Here is a 20,495-nt window from a genome sequence, read left to right as displayed (position 1 = left end):
CGTAGTCCGCCGCGGGGGCGGGGCCAGAGCCGGAGCGCGCGCTGCTTGAAAGCGCTGAGCGGCTGCCGCGCGCCGCGGTCGAGGGGAGCGGAGCGGAGCGGACGGGGGCCGGCGCCGGGGCTTCCCCTCCCCCCGCAGCGAGGTACTGGCGCGCGCGGGGCCCCGCGGCGGTTGGTGACCCTCGCGCCCCCCCCCCACCCCCCCCGGCTCGGCGGCGGCGGTTGTGGGCCCATGGAGGCAGCGGCCCGGAGCCGGGAGCGCCGCCTTAGAGCCCCTCGCCCCGGGCAGGTACACCGCCGTTGTGCTCCCTCCGCGGGGGCGGTTGCGGGAGTCGCTGGGGCCCCGCAGCCCCTGAGCACGCCGCGGGGAGCGAGGCCGGGGCCGCGCCCCGCGCCCCCCCCGCGCGGCCCGGCGGGTCCTGCCGCCCCCGGCTGGCTGCAGGCCCCGAGGCGGCGCCGGGGAGCCGGAGCCGCGTCCCTTCGGGCCGCGCGCACCGCTGGCGGCAGGTCTCGCATCTCGCCGGGCGGCGGAAAGGAGCCCGGCCCTGGCCTCGGCTGCGCAGGGTGCGTGGTGCTGTTCGCAGGGGCCTCGATGTCTCTGGCTGAGCCAAGAAACTCCTCTGCTGCCTGAGCTGGCCTTCCCTGTGCAGACTGAGGCTTAATGCTGTGCTAACGCTTTTCTTTTTCCGGACTCCAGTTTAAGCAACATCATGGGAATTCAGGGCCTACTTCAATTTATCAAAGAGGCTGCTGAGCCTACCCACGTGAAGAAATACAAAGGGCAGACAGTAGCTGTGGACACCTACTGTTGGCTGCACAAAGGAGCTTACGCTTGTGCTGAAAAACTAGCCAAAGGAGAGCCAACAGATCTGTAAGTCGTCATTAACATTTCTGTCTTGGCCCTTTTACAAATTAATTTTTTGTTAACTTGAGATTTCTTGAGCTAAAAACTAAGTTAAAACAGTTTCACATGTTAACTGTTGCCTCTGAATTCACCCTCCCAGTTGTTGTGCCATTTGGAAATGGAAATATTGGCTCTGCATAAATAAATTATTGACTGTGCAAAGTAAATATTAAATAAAATACTGGAAAAAGTCTACACTAAAATATTTTCCATTAAACTACCAATAGCTTGGCAAGCTAGGTTTTTTCCAGCATGTTGCTATGCCAATAATAATTAATAAATCTGATGAGATTCCATAGATGAAATTCATGTGTCCCAAATGTATTATTTTCAGCAACTGATTTGTACCTAGTGGTAGTCTATGAATACTGCTGTGCAACAGAAGCATGGAATGATACTGAGGCCTTCTGATACATGGTATTGTGGATAAGGTGTCCTGCACAGTTTTTTTTCATTGCTTAATGTATGATATTTCTTAGTAACAGTAGTTTTTTCTAAAGCAACCTCCAATTTCACTTAGCAATATTGTTATATCAGGAAGGAGATGAACACAAATTGTGGTCATATTTCACTTCCAGCTCTGGAGCTTAGGTAAGGCTTGTGTAAGTTCTTGCCCTGTCTTTGAAAATCCAATATGAGCTCTTGTTTAAGGTTGAAAATTGTTTTACGTGAAAATGARCCTTTTGCCTTTTTTTTCCTTCAGAAATAAAGCAACGCTGTTTAGTCTGGTCTAAGCTTCATTTGTATGAGATTTTGATTAAATCTTCCATTGGAGGCAAGAAAGAGTTGGTTTGCAAACTGATACAAACTTTTCATTCCTATTTCTATTGATATGAAAAAGGCTGAATTTCATGCAGCTCTGCCTTTAACTGTTTCCTCAGAATTCAGTGGATAGGGTACACTTCAGGCAAGAAAGAAATTGACCGACAGGAGAAACATTAACAGTCATAAGAAACTTTGAATCCTAAACCATGTAGCAAAGCCGAACTGAATTTTACTTGAGCTCTTAATTCATCTTGTGYAGAAGAAAAGAGTTGTCTGTCCAGTATTTGAAATGGGAAATGAAGCATTTCCTTCTTAAAAAAAAAAAAAATCATTCAGGTATTCTTATTCTTTTTGTGGTGCTGGGGCCAGCACCACGTAATAGAGCCCCTTAACATCCTCGAACAATAGTTATCCTGAGCTTACATTTGTCCTTTCCTGCAAATAGGAAATATGCAACAGACTTGAAAAATAAACCTTTTCGCTAAACACTTCTTACTTTTTGTTGTTGCTGATACAGTTATGTAGCTTTCTGCATGAAACTTGTTGATATGCTCCTGTCATTTGGAATTAAACCAATTTTGGTATTTGATGGATGCACCCTACCTTCTAAAAAGGAAGTGGAGAAGGCCCGAAGAGAGTAAGTACTGAAGTGTATTAATTTGCAAACAAAGCAGTGTGTTTAACATCTCAACTCATTTTCAAAATGTTGAAAAACTTGAAACTTCAGTTAGGCAGTAATCTTTGATAAACTTTCTTACAATGTAATACTATTTCATTTAATTTACATTTAAATCATACAAACCTGTTCTTAGAGGTTTTATTCCAAAAATAGAACAGTACTTCATAAATGAAAGCTCCCTTTAYAGAGGAAGGAAGTAAACCTCTGAGTATTAGTTCCTGTAATGTGTAGAGTTAAAGGTTTTCAGCTGACATGTCCTCATGATCTTTCTGGACATAAAAGGTATTTCTTCCCAATGTAGTTTTAGTTAAAATTACACCACCTTCTTTGGATTTGGGTTCCTTTATAATGGGGCATCTCGTGAAGTTGTGATAGTTTTTCTTTAAAGTGTTTATTTATAATTCTCATGAGACTTGTACCTTCTTCAGCCTGTAGCGAACAAACAATCTCTGATATTTGAAATGAGGCAAAAAATGCCTTCTTACCTCCAAACCAATAAATATCTGATGTCAAATACTCCCAGATTCATTTAAATCTCTTTTCCTGTGTTCTGACAATATACATCTCTTCTTCTTTTTCACTGCTAATTTCAGTTCCTGAATTGTCACTCTTTTCTGATTATCTGTTGCAACATGTCAGTCCAGGCATTCTTCGGGACACAATGACTTGCAGTTATTCTAATGTTTGAAACATTAGGCAGTAGAATAAGTTTGGGAAGTGTTCACTGGTGAAACAATTCTTTTTTTCCTACCACTCTCTTAGTCCTTTCTAGCACTTCTGTGCTAGTGAAAGAAAATCTGAGATAGGATATTTTTGTTTATCTTGCAGGAAGCGTCAAGCCAGCCTTCTGAAAGGGAAACAGTTACTTCGGGATGGAAAAGTGTCAGAAGCTAGGGAATGTTTTGGGCGCAGTGTAAATGTTACCCATGTTATGGCTCGTGAAGTTATTAAAGTAAGTTGCTAATGTTGTTCAGATCAACAGTTTAAAAAAAATCTACACAGTAAGTAGCATTTCTTCCTTTATGCCTTCAAAAAAGCAATATTTTCTCCACTTGCTTAGCCTTTAATTGTGTTGCATACCATGAATTATGTTAAGCATAGTTCACTAAATTTAACTTTTCTACAGATTTATTATGCCCAGTTGTGTAAATGATGGTCATTTGCCAACTAACGCCATAAACTGATTTTGATATCATCTGGGATTTTACTTTTGCCACATGAAGAATAAACACAGTACCTCTTTTCCACAAGGTGGTTCCTGAGAATAGACTAGAGAAAAATTATTGGCTACTTAAAAACCTTTCCGTCACTTTTCCCTACCCTTCTGCTGCAGTCAAAGGGTCTCTGTCAAAACAAAATTACATTTGTTCTAGTGTGATTTTTTTTTTTTTTTTCCTTTGTCCAGCATATAACTGACAGGAGTATGAAACTGGCAGTTGTAGTCGGATGTAGTGACCATAGTCTTACAGACCAACACAGGAAAGGTGTTTTAGTAAGCAGATCTATGTAGATCTAAACTACTACAAATTTTTGAGCCATGAATATGAAGTTGTTTAAGGGGAGCCATATTAACTTCATTGAGAATTGTGGTGAAAAGAGCAGGGTTTCAGTTTAAGTTTTTGAGGTAGGAGTTCTTTTCAGATTTCTTAAGATAATCACTAAAAAAATGTTCCTATGCTTCTTGTTCATGTACAGGCTGCACGAACCCAAGGAGTTGATTGTATTGTTGCTCCTTATGAAGCTGATGCTCAGTTGGCTTATCTTAATAAGACTGGCATGGTTCAAGCCATAATTACAGAAGATTCTGATCTTTTAGCTTTTGGATGTAAAAAGGTATGGAAGAAAATACAAATATCCCTTACCTCCCACTGATATCTTAAAAGCAGAGTTCAAAGTTGCTAAAAGTGTTTGTGATGTATCAATTTATTCTTCTACAATAAATAGGTAAAACTGGGGAGATAAGATTGACACTTAGCCTCTGTTACCCCTGCAAAGTGCAACAAATTAACCCATGTATAAATGAAAAAATGAGTTTATAATATGGGTGAAAATTATTGTTTTCACTTCCTTTTCATTTCCAGGTGTTTCTGAAAATTGACAAGTTTGGAAATGGACTAGAGATTGATCAAGCTCGACTAGGAAACTGCAAGCATCTTGGAAATGTGTTTACAGAAGAGAAATTCCGCTACATGTGCATTCTCTCTGGTTGTGACTACCTCTCATCAATTCATGGAATTGGGTTAGCTAAAGCGTGCAAGTTATTAAAGTTAGCTAACAATCCAGATATTATAAAGGTAATCTTAATTCAGTCTAGTGCACTGGCTTTTTAGGAGCCTCTATCTATTAATCTAGCTGAGATTAACACTTAGTTGAAAACATCTAGCAGTTCTTAACTTTCTCCATTTTGAGGAGATGCTTAAAGAAGTATTTTACTGTGCTTGAGAAAGATACTGAGCTAAATTTATCCATGTATTGAAGCTATTATATACTTAATGAAATACACCAAAGTAAGTTAGTTTACATAAACAATTTGACTAATCCTCCAAGGGCTATTCCTCCAAGGGCTATTTGATTTATTCAATGAGTTCAGTTACAATTCATGAAAGTAAAAAGGGAACTTAACTTTTTCTATTCTGATCATGTTTTTAGTTAACTTCTTTTTTTGAGCAAAACTTCAAGATTTCATCATTTGAAAAGCTTATCACTTAGTAATTGTCATGTGATTCATCATTGCTGTAAGTGTTGGAAAGTCGTAAGTGAGTCAAAAGGTACAAAGTAGTCCAATAGTGCCAGTCAGAATTCCTATTTCTTACTGAGAGGAGTAAATTATCTTGGAGGTAGGACACATTGCCGAAATAAAACATCAGTTGTATTTCGGAAAGAGGACAGATTGTGGCCTTCATCGGTATAGCAGACTTACTCCTCAAAATAGCATGATATGTCTTCTGTGAAACTGGAAAATGTATTAGGCAATTAATGAATTATAAGGAAACACTTTTAAAGCAGCTTAGCAACAATATATAGGAGGAGCTGCTGGATAAATCTGCGTTCTTTTTATGGCAATCAAAAATGTTGCTGGTTAGTTCAGTGTTTTTTCCTACCCTAAAAACACCTACATGTGACTTATGTGTTCCAGTAACGTAAAGGATAAGACTTGATAARCCTTAGTTCCAGTAAATATATGTTAATGGAGATGCTCCTTATTTCTATTCAGATTTTGTATTTATCTGTTGGACAAGAAGACCTTATGAAAAGTTGAATTGTACCTCTTATGTGATGTTAAACAACTTTAAGGTGGAAAAACAATGCACAGGACTTCTTTGCCTCCCCACTCCCCACCCCCCAAACCTAGGCTGCTTTTTCTAACAGGATGCACATTCTACATTTAATGACAAATAAAGATGCTTAAGAATTAAACAAAAGGGTAAACTTATTGTATATTGCCTTTTTGGGAAGGCTGTTGTGTATTCCTTCTCTTCACTCTTCCATATATTCTGCTAAAACCAAAATTTTGTATAATTAAAAATTTGAAGATTTTGGAGTAACGCTTCTGAAGACAGGCATGGAATTGTCTTACCTGTTTAAATGCAATAATTAAGTGTTTGGGTTTTTTTGTTTTTTGKTTTTTTTGGACAGGTTATTAAGAAAATGGGTCAGTACTTGAAGATGAATATAACAGTATCAGAAGAATACATAGAAGGTTTTACACGAGCCAATAATACCTTCCTTTATCAGTTAGTTTTTGATCCAGTCAACAGAAAACTAGTTCCTCTGAATGCCTATGGTGATGATATTGATCCAGAAACACTAATCTATGCAGGACGGTATCCTTTCTGTATTAAAATAATGGGGGAAAAACATGGGTGAGCAGTTGTAGTGTTTTATCCTATTTTGCATTCTATGCATCTTTGTTATTGGCTAAAATCTGGCTTTTCTGCAAACTAGACAGTCTTTTCCTCTGATTTTTTTTGATTTTTTTTTTTATTTTTTAGAAAACTCCTCAAATACAGGTTATATTTAATCTGTTGAGTTGTCTTAAACCTTCTTTTAAAACTTATGCCTATGTTGTGTGTGTCATGATCTCAGCCAGTTTAATTCTTACAGTCAGTGCTCAGCTCATTGCCTAATTTAAGCATTCCCTGTTTTACCAGAATTTTTTTCCAATAGAACAAGTAATGTTGCTCCATGTTTGTGTAGCCCAATTTCAGCATGGAAGATTAGGAAAATGAGGAAAAGGAGAGGATTGTTGAAATAGATACTCGTCTCTGTATGCTCTTCAAACTATGGCATTTTCACAAGTTAGGAAGGAGAAAGAGGGTAAACTTTCCTGCTGATGACTGAAGGTTTTCCTTCTGACTTACATGATCTGCCAAACCCTGCAAATCTAGTATAATTCTTCTTGCATCAGACTGAGCCGTGAATAGTAGTATGTATCTTTCTTTTCCTTTTGGTGGTTATTCTAGCAGTGCCTTTTAACACAAAAATGGGAAACAGCAGTTTTAATTTTTGTGCTACAGTTCTTGCAATTTAGTCTGTATTCAGATATTTTCCTTTAATATAATGGGGACAGACATTTCGGTGATGTTACTGCTTTTCAAATTGCTAACGGTAACCTTGATATCGACACAATGGAACAAATTGATAATTATAACCCTGACACTGCCCAGGTAAAATTTTTGTTCTAAAATAATATAGCAGGATACTGACATGTGTCTGAAGATTTATGGGAAAACAGGGTTGCGTGTTATCCACAGCTAACTTGGCAATGAAAGCTATTCTACTACTACAAAAACTGTGTATTCCCACAAATAAATATAAAGAAGTAAGGGTCAGAGAGCAACCCAAGGCAAAACCGTTTCTTTTTTTTTCCTTCTGATAATGAGTAAAAGATTAGTACTTCAAAAAACATTTTTGTATCCTGAAATATAAGTGATGTCTAGCCTACCAATTTCTGCAGCATCTTTAAGACTTTCTAAGTAGTAATTGAAACATTACTTTTTAAAAAATTGTTGTGACTTTTTGGTTTCTCCTTTCGCTAAAGAGAACGCCAGATGACGTTTCATTCTGGCAGTTTTGCAAGCTCCCATCCAGGAAAACATTCTTACATGAAGTGAATTGTCCCAATGGCACTTGAAAACTGAAATTTAAGTTTTTAACAGGTATAACCAATAAAGTCTTTTTTTTTTTTAGTTAAAAGATGCTGAAAAAGTAAATATAAGGGTGTGCTTTTAGAATCCATTGTTTTACGAACTATCAGAGTTTTGATTATACCTGCTTTTTAATTGCCTAGCTATGGTTCTGTGTTTTAAGTGTTAGTGAAATAATGGATGTTTATCTTTGGATTGCTATGCTCATTTTGACAGTAGGGCAAGACTGAGTACAGTAGCAATTGAATCCTGGTTCTTGTAGCTTTTCACTTTGCTTTAAATGCTCTGCAGTTTCTGAAAAATGTAGGCAGTTAAGCACTCTGACTTAAGTGATCCTTGAGCCCCAAGGAAAGGCTCCTTACATGTAAGTGATGAAGAAAAATAAATGATTTGGTAGTGATCAGAATAATCCTGATTACTTACTACTGACTGAACATGAGAAAATAATTTTTTTAGGTACATCAGGTGCACCACCTAGATTGGGCATTTATAGAATTAAATCTTCCATATTTTACCCGGTTTTGGAGGTTCATTTTTTKTTTGTTTTTTTGCTTTTCTTTGTTTTAATGGACACATTTGTGAAAGTAAAGTATGGACAGCAATAGGAAAAGTAAAACACTTTGGCAGTTATTCATAGAAAAACTTGCAATGTCCTTCTACTGTAACCTGAAACACACTCTTCCAGCGCTGAAAAAAACTGCTGCTGGAGATACTTGCATGATATAATATGAGGTTTGGGGTATTTCTTCCTTCCCTCCCTTGAACATGTTTGTTTACAGTAAAAGACTTGAACTTACATATCTTAGCTGAGTGTTGATATCTATATATCCAAAGAGGATGACTGTGTAAATTAGGTGACCTGTAGCTTACAAAACCATGCTTCTCATTCTCTGCACAAGTAAAAATCTAACTTTTCAAGGCATTTGCCTTTAATGTTAGGTCACTTTCAGACCTTCTTGGTAAGTCCTTAAGACTATTTACAGAAATAACTAAAAATAAACAAAAACAATTCCTGAAGTGATTGAACATATACAGTTCTTGTCTATAACTGAAGAAAGTATTTCCCCAAATTAGGGGTTTTTTGAACAGATAAAAATTCAACTTTTTAATTTGTCTTGGATTAGCAGTTAATCATATTGGAATGAACTCATGGCAGAACAGAAGAAAAATAACTTGTATGGAAAGCATGAGAAATGTGGGAGCAAGAAGAAAATGTTCATGTGGAGTAGCCATATCAGCACTTGGTGTGCAAATGCCAAAATGTCCTTGCATGCTAAACTGTGTAACTATGTAGAAGGCAAATTATTCAACTGATGTTTTGCTTTTATTTCTTCTGTAGCTTATGCAGCAGAGAAGTCGTGGCTGGGATGATAGATCTGCTAACCACGTAAATAGCATTTGGAGCAGAGGCTACAAATTTGGCCCTAATACAAATACTGTTCTACATACAACACATTTGCCAGAGAAAGCAACAACCAAAGGCATTGAGAAGATAATTAGTATCAAAGGGCTGAAATTTTCAGGCAAAGAGCTCTTAGCAAAAAGGCCAAGAAGTGGTATGTTTGTTTAAAGAAAAATTAACAGAGAAGAGGGTTGTGGGAAAGCAAAGCTTTTATCTTTGACTTGATAGAGGTCTAACTCTACTTTAGTCTTAAAAATCTCATTCTGAGTATCTGTGTATTCTGTTCTCAACAAGCTGCGAGTCTGCAGAGCCACAATATTAAAGCCTATGTAACAATTTCATGTTTGGCAGCWAACTTTCAGCAACATTTAATTGTTTGCTTTCTTTTATTTGTTACAAAAGCTTAACCTTTTCAATTGTTGTCATTTTTAATACAATTTGTTCTGGTTTTAGAYATTTTTGGTTTTAATTTCTATTTTATAATGGCTTGTGAAGAACTGAAAATAGTCTGTCCTTTACAGAATGAGACTTGGACAGACAAATTTTCAAGAACACTTTCTGTACTCTTCTGCAGCCTATTTCCCTTGCCTGGGTACTCCTCAATCTGACTTTCTTGTGATCTATTAGATCTGTATTATCCTGTGTCTTCTACGTGATCTAAATTATATGTGCTGAAATAACACATAGGCTTCTAATGTAAGGGGCGTTTCTTTGTTCCCATTACGCTTTATCTGAGAAGTACTTTCTCTTCCTCTGCTTCCTTCTCTTTCCAATTATGCTACCAGGTTTCCCTTTTTGGCTTTGCTATTCTTGGTATCTTCCTAATCCTTGATTTATCAAAATTTGTATTTAATTTACTAATTACTCTTTTTTTTTTTCTTCAAATTTAAGTTTGCTTTCAAAGTGTTGAAGCATGATTCTGCAATTTTTTTGTCTTTTTAAATCTCAGCTGTTATGTTTTCACTCCAACTACCTCTTCATAGAAAGTTACTTTAAGGCTATGTACTAGAAAAGAACTGTGTTAAAGATTCTGAGCTGTAACATCTAGAATGTCCCTACCAGATCTTACTGATATTTTTAAGCCTGTGAGAATAAGTATGAAATACTCAGTTCTCTCATAGCTAGTAATTAATTCTAGAGCATACTTCTAAGTGATGTTTAAATTGTCTTTAGATTTAGAAGAACTCTCAGATGGAGACCTGTTGAACCAATATTCATTTTCAAAAGCCAAAAAAGCCAAGGAGGAGTGTGTTGAAGACTGTGAACCACAGAAGATTGTCTCTGCGATACAAAGCATTGATTCCTCAGAGAATTCTCTCAGTAAAGAAAGCTCTAACTCCCTGCCCAGAGTTAGAAATAAATTTGCTTCCTTTTTGCAAAGGAAAAACAAAGAGCGAGATGCTGTAGTTGTTCCAGGAACAAGAAGCAGGTATGTTTGCATCACACTTTCTTATAAGTACCAAAATACTATTAAATACTGCAGCTGCAGAAATAACATTTTTCTCACTTTCAGTATTTTATTTTGGGCTTTATTATGCAACTTTATTAATGCATGTATAGTCCTGAGCTGAGATGCAAAACTCTGCGCTAGGCATATTATGTGTGAAGAGCTATTTTTGTGTCCTGAAGTCTTAAATTTAAATTCATTGTTAAAGGGTGAATAATAGAAACAGCTGAGGGGTGAAATCACTGGTCTAAAATCAGGCTACTGCTTGGTAATAGAACTTGATTCTTAATCCAGTGTCTTGTGAATTTGGGTTGGTCTTTTGGGGGAGGGGGGTGGAAATCATACTATCTAATTAACTGATGAGATATAATTTTTACACTTCCACTTGTCTATGAATCCCTTGATGTTTGATCTTTGGTAGAAGACTAGGAATGGTACAAAAGGCTTTAGTTCTAGTTTTGTATTAAAATGAAAAGTCTGTTTGGGTGGGGGGTAAATATATTTATACCTAGATGTGAGATGAATGAAGAATGTGTACAATAATTTAACTTTAATTTGCTAGTGGCTTGTAGTATAAAAGCATGTGATGGGACAACGAATCATTTGCAAAAGAATTTAAGTGATATTTTATCTTGTGACTGAACAGTTTGAGGTTTGATTTTGCTTTGTTTTGTTTTCCCTGAGSCCAATCATTTCTCTTCATAAATGCAAGCTATGCACTGATTAAGCTTGTATTATTCGGCCGTTGCTGAGTTTGCTTAAGAAATACCTGTGGATACAGTTCCCATCTGAAAAGCGAGTGAAAAGTAGAAAGAAGACCTAATTTGCTGCTTATAGTCCTCATTTTTGCAATAAAAAAAAAAGAAAATTATCATTAACTGTGAGGTGGAATTTATTTCTACTTTAGTCTTCCTTTTTACAGTTCAGTATATGGATATCAAAATTAGTTAGGAATTGATGATGCTTCTTTTCCAGGAAAAGATCATATGAAGTCTCTGAAAAGAGTATCTGTTTTGTACCAAATTTGTAAGCAGTTACCATATTTGTGAAAATGCAACATTTACTCATTGTCTGACTTTGGCAGGTTTTGTTTGTTTCAGTTAAAGCCAGACCTTGATCATACAGTATGCCAAATACCTATTTTCTTATCCATCCCATTCAGTTTCTGCTCTTGATGTTTGCATCAGCACTTTGGGAAGCAGAATGTTGAACTTATCAAGACTACATAAGCAAGACTTTTTTGTGGCATTTGGCCGCAGCTAGTTAAATTAGTTTTACAAAGGATTATTATACTTCTTATGTCTTCTATTGTATACTTTTTATCATAAATAGCCTGAATATTAGAATTTTTTGAGAGCTACTGTTTTACAGGAAAGTCTTTGGTGTTGTTTAGCTCGGGAAGGTGTGAGTGAAAGCTGAGAGTTTTATGTTGCGTCAAAAATTAAGAGTTGTCAGTGATGGTTGCTTTTTCTGCAAAACAGTGCACAGTTTCATAAAAAGTTTTGGCTAGTAATTACTCCTAGGAGCTGCTGCTATAATGTGGAAAGAGCTGGATAGAGTCTAGCTTCCTTGATAAGAAGCACTGAAGGGTTCATTACAACTTAGCTTTTTGATAATTAGTGAATATACCTTTACATTTTGTAGGATTCCTAGATGCTTCTGTTTTCCAGATGAAGAACTTGTTAGTATTTTCAGTYAATGGCTGATGTGTTTACAGATGATTTTTCCCACTGAAATATAAAATAGTTTTACTGTTATATTTTAAAGTTAAATGCCTCCATGAGGGTCTAGAGGATTAAGACCTTACTGACCTGCCCATTGTCAAAATAATCTGCATCTGCAAGTGCAGTTCAAAAAATCAGACTGATGGGTACAGACCTACTATTGATTTTTGGAGATGAAATACTCATTTGCAATAACTTTCTTCTCCCTTGTCTTCATCTATATTATACTTTGGGTTTTTTTCTTCCTTTTTTTTTTTAGGTTCTTCTGCAATGCTACAGATATGCTTGATTTTAGAGCAAAGACAGATGACAGCCAACTAACTCCAGGTGTGGAGAGGGATTGCCAGAAACAGGAAATAAAACATGTAGCAGAAAATATTTCTCAGTTTTCAGAAACTGAAAAACCTACAAGGACTACCTTATCACTTCCTGGAGAAACACAGAAAAGTTGCTTCCAGTGGTTTAGCAGCCTCGAAAATAGTTCAGGAAATCCTGGTCCATCTCATGCTGTATTGTCACAGCAGTTTCACCAACAGAAAAGCAACTACATGGCATCCCAGGAAGATGAGATCAATAAGTTGCAAACCGAGAGAGGGGCACTGTGTGGCGAATCAGATGAAGAGTCTTCTGCCTTAACAGAACTGGAATATTCCTCACAGTCTCAGGTGTCTTGTAAGATATCAGAAAGCAGTTTGGAGTCTTCAAGAGTGTCACAAGTGTCTAACAATTCTCCTGCAGAAGTAAGAAAATGACACTGTTTCAGCATTTGCTTTCACTATCTAACAAAATTAGGCATCACAGTCTCCTCTTTAAAATGATATCCTGCAGATAATATAACTTCTAACAAAACTTGGCTGTGCTTAATATAGCTGTGTAGCAAGGATTGACTTACTAGCTTAAAATCAAGTCTGTTCCTTGTTTTTAGTTTGTACTGACAGCAGTGGAAAGACTGAAAACGATGGGTTACATCAAAACTGGTAGCCTAACTCTTGTTCTCTGCTTTTGTTAGTCCCCGAAGAAGTCTTTTAGAAAAAAAATATATATATCAATGTAGTGTTGCTTGCTGAAAGTAAGCTCATGCTTTTGGATAAGTTTATAGAAATACTGAGAACACTATATTATAAATGTAAGGATATAAAAATATACATTGTATGAATTGGTTTTAAAACCAACTAACTTTTCTTCCTTGATTGAAGGAATCTGACTGCAGTCCAAAACTGGCTGATAATCCATGTACTTGGAGCTCTCCAGTATTTTCTGCTGTACACACTGACAAAAAGAATATGCTCTCAAAGACCAAGGTAAGAATTCCTTTAATTTTACTATGAGATCTATTGAACACTGAAAATCAGTGTGTGTGGGGGGGATTGTATGCTACTTCATTCTAAACCTATAATGGAAGAATCTTAAGCATATGCATATATTGGCAAGAGAAAATTACTTTCTTGTTCATCTGCATCAGAACCAAGACAGACTTTAACCCCCTATGATTGACGTGGTTGCAGCTTGCTTTGGGATTCATTCAGTGTAAATCAAGACGCCAAGCTAAAGCTAAAAACACCTTTTAATTTTCCTCAGGCATGCTAAATACGTAGGTTTTTGTAATGTAGATTAATGTAGTCATGTTCCTAATCCAGGAATAGTCACAAGATACAACATTATTTCATTGCTGGTGTGGATGAATCTACCTGTTCTACTGTCTCTTCCTCTTTGACTAGAAAAATGGCATTTAAACTTCTGAATTGGGAAAAGTTTTAACCAGTTTTTTAAGTTGCTCTAGTTAAAAGCCTTGTGAGACACTAGAGAACCGCATGGAAGAATAGTCAGTTTTGCTTTAGAGCTCACCTTTGAGTCAGATCCTTTTTCCTGTTGGTAGGGCTTGTCTTCTATGTGCTTTCTTAGATGTCTAAGAACAGTTGAACTCGTGTTATGTTCTCTGTCACTGTGACATTCATAAGAGCTTTACCCATCTGTCTAGTTTACAAAACTTCTAAGACCTTAACATCTGAGAGTCCTCTGACTTTTTAGGCATTTTCATTAGAATTGGCTAAAAGATTCATCTCTAAAGGAGGACACTATTCCTTGTATGTACACCCTTGTTAGCTTCCTTCTCTTAAAACAGGCTTAAAAAGCTCAAGCTTTCCTTTGCAGAATAGGAGAACTGTGTGTGTTCTGTAGAACAGTAGTGACATCTTGTGGTTATTTGTATTAACTTTTGTGTTAAGAAGCTGGAATTTTTATCTTTGTTCTTTAACACTTGAACTATTACCACCTGTTTATAAGGCTGTGCTTTTTCATTAGAATAACACTTTGTGTGGTTCTCCTCAACAAGACTAGGCAATGAAATTAAATCATCCTGGGATTCAGAATTGTATGACTTTCTTTTTAAGAAGTTGTTTAATATGTTTTGCTTAAAGAATAGTTTCTCACTTCAAATGTACATTGGGTGAAAGTATATACAAAATATAGGGGAATACACAATATAATGGTAATCATCTTATATAAACAAGCTTTCAGGATGCTTGGAGCTCTTCAGAGTATATAAATGTGCTGAAAATCCATTATGACAACAGGGTGCATTTAAAGCAGGCTGCTTGTGGAAGGGTTTTCCACACTTATTTCTTTGGCCGTGCATTCCCTCTGATTCCTTTACGTGCTGACAATAATAATCATAATGAGTTGATCCAGAGAACTAACCTGGCTAAAAACTAATTCAGCAACAACAGCAAATACATCAACTATATCAGAACTTTGGCCTACCTGGACTCATGAGYTGTCTTAATTTTAGCACCGGAGAGACCATGGGAACAAGTAGCCAGTACTGAGGGGGCAAAGACAGGAGCATTGCTTTTGGCTCAGCTGTCCTTTGGGATAAGCTTACCACAAGTGTAAAACTTACTAGTGGAATGAGGAAAATCCTTGTTGCTGGTGGTAAGTACAGGAAAAGACACTGAAGGGAGTAGTGAGTTCATGATTTACGGAAGATGCAGTCAATCTCTTAAAAGGCCAATTGTTCCAATTTTGCCAAGTTGAGTAGCATAGCCAATCTGTACAGAAACTTAGCAGCAAGGGGAGGAAATCTGGAGAGGTTGTCAGCTGTTGTCATGGTTCCAGTTCAAAATGCATGTGCCTAGCTAGTCAATTCTAATATTAAAACTAATGCATGCATTTAATGAATGCCTATAAAATAATGAGCTCTAGAGGACCTTGAAGTCAACTAACTATAGGAGGTTACTACTCTGCAGGTTTTGTACCCTATTTAAATAATTATATTTTGGTACTTTGGACAGGCGAAAGCTAGAATAATGAGCTGGAAGTGAGTGATTGCTTAGAAACCAGCCATTGTCAGGTGCTGATGTTCTATAATCAATTAGTAGAAGAGCTGAAACAGAAAAATGTTGTTCCAGTGCCTCAAAATGGCTACCTCTCAAAGCTGAGGAAAGTTATAAGCATATGTAAGACAGAAGAAAATAAATGGAAAATATGAATAAGAGGCCATTTGTGGCCTTTTGTCATTTGTGAATTTCTAGTTTTAGACAAAGTTAAAATTTTCTTTGCCAGAGTAAATTACGTGCATTGAATTGGTATGCTATGATTATACCCACACATAGCACAAATGGAAAGAGATTAAATAGATAGCAATAGGTATAATTTCAAGCTAGACACAGGTAGGAAAAATAAATCCAGCTGACTTGTCTAAAGTGTATTTCTTTTGTTGTTAAGATAATATTATAAATGCATTACTTTCTGGCAAGGTAATTTTTTTAGTAAAGAAAAGATAAGCTTTAAGTGGTATTCTTATTTCTGTCCTGCATATGGGAAGAGATTGAAATAGTATGTGAAGGAGCTACAGTGGATTAACACTCTATCTAAACAGTCAGATTTGCTTGAATCCTCAGCTTTTGAGAGAACTGTCTGAGGCTTTACTGACTTGCTTACAATAATATTAACCAACAAAATGTGTGAAATTCCAGAAGGCAATAAAAATCAATAATGTATCAGTATTGGTAGGGGTGAGAACAGCGATCTGGGCAGCTATATGCCAGTTAGTCTGATATTGACCGTGGGGGGGGGGGGGGGGGAAGGATATAAGAGTTTCAGGTTAGGGATGAGAGCATGAAATATAAAAATCACATTGACGTGACCTAATCCCTGTAATTAATCTAGACAGCAAACCTCTGTGTGCTGTAAATGTCAAACAGACTCAGTGCTTTGAAACTTATGTGAATTGACATACACTTTTAATCATAGGGATAGTTAATAGCTGGAATAAATTATTTAGTGAAGCAATGTATTTTTTTTTTTAATTGATGTCTTCAAATTTAAGACTGGTTGCCGTTCCAGAGATACATTCTGGCCAATCACAACTGCTTTGGCTTCCAGATAGAAAAACTGTGTGATAAGAAGGTCCAACTACAGATCCAATGATCCTTAGGGTAATTGTACTGTTATCTATCTTTGCTCTGCTTAGATTTTGTGAAAAATGGAGTCCTTTGCRTCATAGTGGCACCTCTTAAAATTCTGGAAACTGGCACTGAAGAGTTTGGTTTATTGTACTCTGTCATGTGAACAAATAAGGAAAAAATATTCAAGAGATTAAAAAATTACTTTTAAAAGAAAAGTGCTTTTGCAACCTCTTCTGGTTGCAAAGACAAACGGAAACTGGTTTGGTAATTCTTACAACTGAATTTTCTATAAAGTGTATGACAAGGAGCTTTTTAGACTAAAGGTACATAAATATACATTGTTGTAATATCAGATTGCATTGTCCCAACACAATGTAAAGAACTTTATTTTTGATTATAAAGTTTGCAGCAGCAGCATCTCTGTTGCTTGCAGGTTGTTGCTTTAACCAGTTTATAATGTAATATTAAAATCCCACAGGTTCCTGGTTTACGTAAATCCAGTTCTGTAGGGTCACATATTGTGACAAAGCTTAAGCCATTGATACCAGCTAAAGTAAGTGGATTAAACAAGAAACTATCACCTGTGCAGAAGAGAAATTACTGTGATGTTGAAAATAAGCTGGGACTGCAAGCCACCATTAGTGAACTCTGGAAAAACTTCCAATTTAAAAGGTGAGTTGCTTTAACCTCTTATTACATTAAACTGCTTCTCCCTCCTCCCCATTGCTTCTTCCCTCTTTTCTTTTTCTTCTAATTCCTGTGAGATGGAACCTCTTACTGATAGCTTGGTTTTGCGTTTTCCATATTCTGTGGTGTGCTAAGAGTCTCGCTGTGAAAACAATGAGGCTGTTCACATAATGTCCCACTTTCCTTCTGCCCCCACTGCTCTAAAACAATTTAATCTTATCACTAAAATGTTAAGCAGTGCACAGGTCCCCACTGCGTTGAAAACAGATGTGTGCATAATTCAGATCAGTAATGAATTACTGAATTATTCCATCTGGCCTGATGAATACTAGCACCCTGTAAACTTGAGTCTATTTCAAAGCAGGCTCTATACATATTTCTTGCACACAACTTAACAGAAAGAACAGCTTAAAAGATCTTTTCTTCTACACACCCTTCTTTAATTTCACAAGCAATTTCACTTTTTTCATTGCTTGACGTACCCATCAAGTATTGATTAGTGGTAAATATACTCTTTACTACTAATTCCTTCTTTTTCCTTCTAACCAGGAAATATTCTGAGCTAAAATGCATTTAAGTGGTTCATTTAGTTTAACGTAGTTTATATAAAAATTATCATCATTACATTTAACATCAAATACAGGTTTTGTTTTTTCAACTTATGTGTCTTTTGCATTTTGGGGTGGCTGATTATCAAATATGTTCTGCTTTTGAAATAATGAGGGTGAATTGATGGAATATTAGGTAGTCTTTGATTAAGAGACCTTTTTGCACACCATAAAATGCCATTGTTTTCTATTGTGCCYACAAATTGGCTAACTTGAAGTTTTCTGAAAATCTTTTCAAGGTTTAAACTTGAAGGACAATGATCTGCTTTTTAATAAAAAGAAATATGTATATATGTATTTTTAACTTACACTACTTCCATTTGGACTCAGGTAAAAGCGCATAGTGGCMAAGCTTTCCCAGAGAAAAATGCTTTCAAAGAGCAAGTGACAGTACTTGAGTATGTCTCTCTTGTCGTCAAATTGGGAATGTCTGACCAGGATTGTTCACAGGGAGACCACCCATGTATTTTGATTTATCCAGGTACAGACATATAGGACAGTGTAGATAGTACCACATTCCTTTTCTCTGCTGATGACTGCAAGATTTTGCTCCCAACAACCACATTTTAGCCATCCAGTTTTTGCTGTGCTATAACTGTTGAACCTACCTAATTTAAGTAGCTGCTTATTACTTTTTAGGGGATTTTTCTTTTTCTTGATTTGTTTCACAGAAAGGTTTTTCCCATTGCCACGGCTTAGCTTTGAGTATTCTGGTGTGCATCCCCCACCTCCTGCAATTTTAAGCTGTTTCTAAACTAGCCTTATGTCTTAATTACATTCACTGGTGGCAAATAAATTGCATAGGACTTAATCTTTTCTGTCCTTCTGTCAAAACTCTCAGGATATGCATGAAACTACAGTTCTTCAAAAGACTTGTATCTTTACTCTGGGTGTTACACACTTCCTTGAATGTGGTACATACAGTGTTTCTGATGCAAAGCTAATAGTTAGCATTTGTTCACAGGTTAACYGGAACAGAATTGAAATAATTTTCAAAAAGTTATTCAGCAGTAGTGAAGCTGGATTTAGAACTCTCCATCATGAAATTTATTTTGGGCTTATTCAGAGGAGTGGGTAGTTGGGTGAGGTTTTTTTGTTTGTTTGTTTTAACCCATGTGTTCTTACAGATCTGTGATTAGAAACATAAAATGTTATAATATCCCTCTTTTTGTCTGTGTGTGCAGAGAGTATGAAAAACTCCCATCCTGTAAAAAGTCAGACCCGTTGTCTCCAATCAAAGATAACATTCAGCTCACTCCAGAAACAGAAGAAGAAATCTTTAATCATCTTGAATATAGTCATGTTCAGAGAGCTATATTCCAATGAACTGTATGCAGCTGTTTGCACAATAGGATGCATTTTTAATCAGTATCAAAATTTTCCTTCTGTATATCTCATCAATATAGGAAAGATACTTTGAAAATCACCTGTATATTTTAGTCTGACTATTGATTTGTCATTTTTTATAAAACTGTGAATTGAAAGGTACAGTTTTATACGGACTGGAATAAAAACCTTGAGATGTCTGCGTTCTGTCATTCAAAGTCCAATTCTAAACTTCTGTCCAAGCTTTTTTAAGTTGCCCCGACCATTTTATATAGGTTATATATGTAAAACAAACTTCATTACTATGGTTTTGCCTTTGCATAACAACACCAGAACAAGTTTTCAAGTGTCTTAACTGTTAAGAGCTTATTTTCCTGCCCCTTCCTTCTTCCCTCTTGARCTTGATCTTCTATCTCCAATGTTAACTCCAACACACAAGTAAACCTGCAGATGGCTGTTCCTGTCTTCACTATTCTTCCCATACTTTGGTAACAATTCATTTCTATAAGGTAAGATCTTCTCTCTCAACTGTTAGCTTTCTATTCCTTCCACATGACACAATTATGTTATTGGCAGGGACAATTCGGGAACTGCAGTAAGGGATATCACAAGTATTCAATCCCCAAACCCTCACATCAACAGAATGGTCTCTGAACAAAGTTAATATGTTCTTCTGTTCTTCCTGCTCTTTTCATATTTTTCTTGTCCAAAAACATCCAAGCAAAATATCAGTCCTCAAGGCTGGGCATCATCCTCAGAACAAACCAAGCTTCAGCCTTCAAGGTCCAGTCAACAAAAGGGAAAGAACCAGGGAGTTTAGGGCCCTTGCTTGGATGACTGAATTATCATGAAATAATGTGACAGGATTTCAAACTCCCACCTTTAAAATCAGCATTTGAGTCTGTGTAAAGATACGTCTCAAACTTATTTTTCAAGAAAGGATGGTATCTTTTCTGCAGCAGACAAAGGTACAAAAGGATATCTAACTTATGAAATGTATCCTTGCCACTTTTGAGATAAATACTTTTCCTTCACCTCCGAGCTTTTTGCAAAAATAGAAGCTTTTAGATTGGCCTATGAGAGACAGTATATTTTTAATTGCAATATACTTTTTAAGAGAATTCCTTCAGGTGGATGGTGAAAATATGAAATAAAAATGTCTGGGAGAGAAGGAGACTTTGGAGAGAAAGAGGGAGAGTTTGATTGGTTAGAAAGTAGGAATCTGAAAGCTGGAGGATATGAGGGTGGTTGGGCACAAGGAGTGAGTGGGTAGGAGGAAAACAGCACACTGGAAGTATGTGTCTTTTGTGTTCTTTCAGTATAACATTCTTTTTACTATTTTAGTTCTGTATATATATTAATACTGTATCATTAATAATGCATATAATTAATACTCTAATT

At 36.8% G+C, this 20,495-nt stretch overlaps 1 protein-coding gene across 1 annotated transcript; it reads left to right on the top strand.

Moving 5' to 3' along the window:
- Positions 1-74: 74 nt before the first annotated feature.
- EXO1 (exonuclease 1) lies at positions 75-19,292 on the top strand. The gene is made up of 14 exons (XM_026082126.1): positions 75-142; positions 697-870; positions 2,186-2,305; positions 3,176-3,299; positions 4,043-4,180; positions 4,429-4,641; positions 5,984-6,171; positions 6,918-7,014; positions 8,834-9,050; positions 10,070-10,325; positions 12,327-12,807; positions 13,264-13,368; positions 16,952-17,145; positions 18,953-19,292. The coding sequence occupies exons 2-14, from the start codon at positions 710-712 to the stop codon at positions 19,092-19,094; spliced, it is 2,436 nt and encodes an 811-aa protein (XP_025937911.1). The 5' UTR covers positions 75-142; positions 697-709; the 3' UTR covers positions 19,095-19,292.
- Positions 19,293-20,495: the final 1,203 nt, after the last annotated feature.

This window comes from Apteryx rowi, unplaced genomic scaffold, assembly GCF_003343035.1.
Source record: "Apteryx rowi isolate R43461 unplaced genomic scaffold, aptRow1 scaffold_568, whole genome shotgun sequence".
NCBI classification, from domain to species: domain Eukaryota; kingdom Metazoa; phylum Chordata; class Aves; order Apterygiformes; family Apterygidae; genus Apteryx; species Apteryx rowi.
Note: the sequence above shows the minus strand (reverse complement) of the source record. Positions and strands in the feature narration are given on the sequence as shown.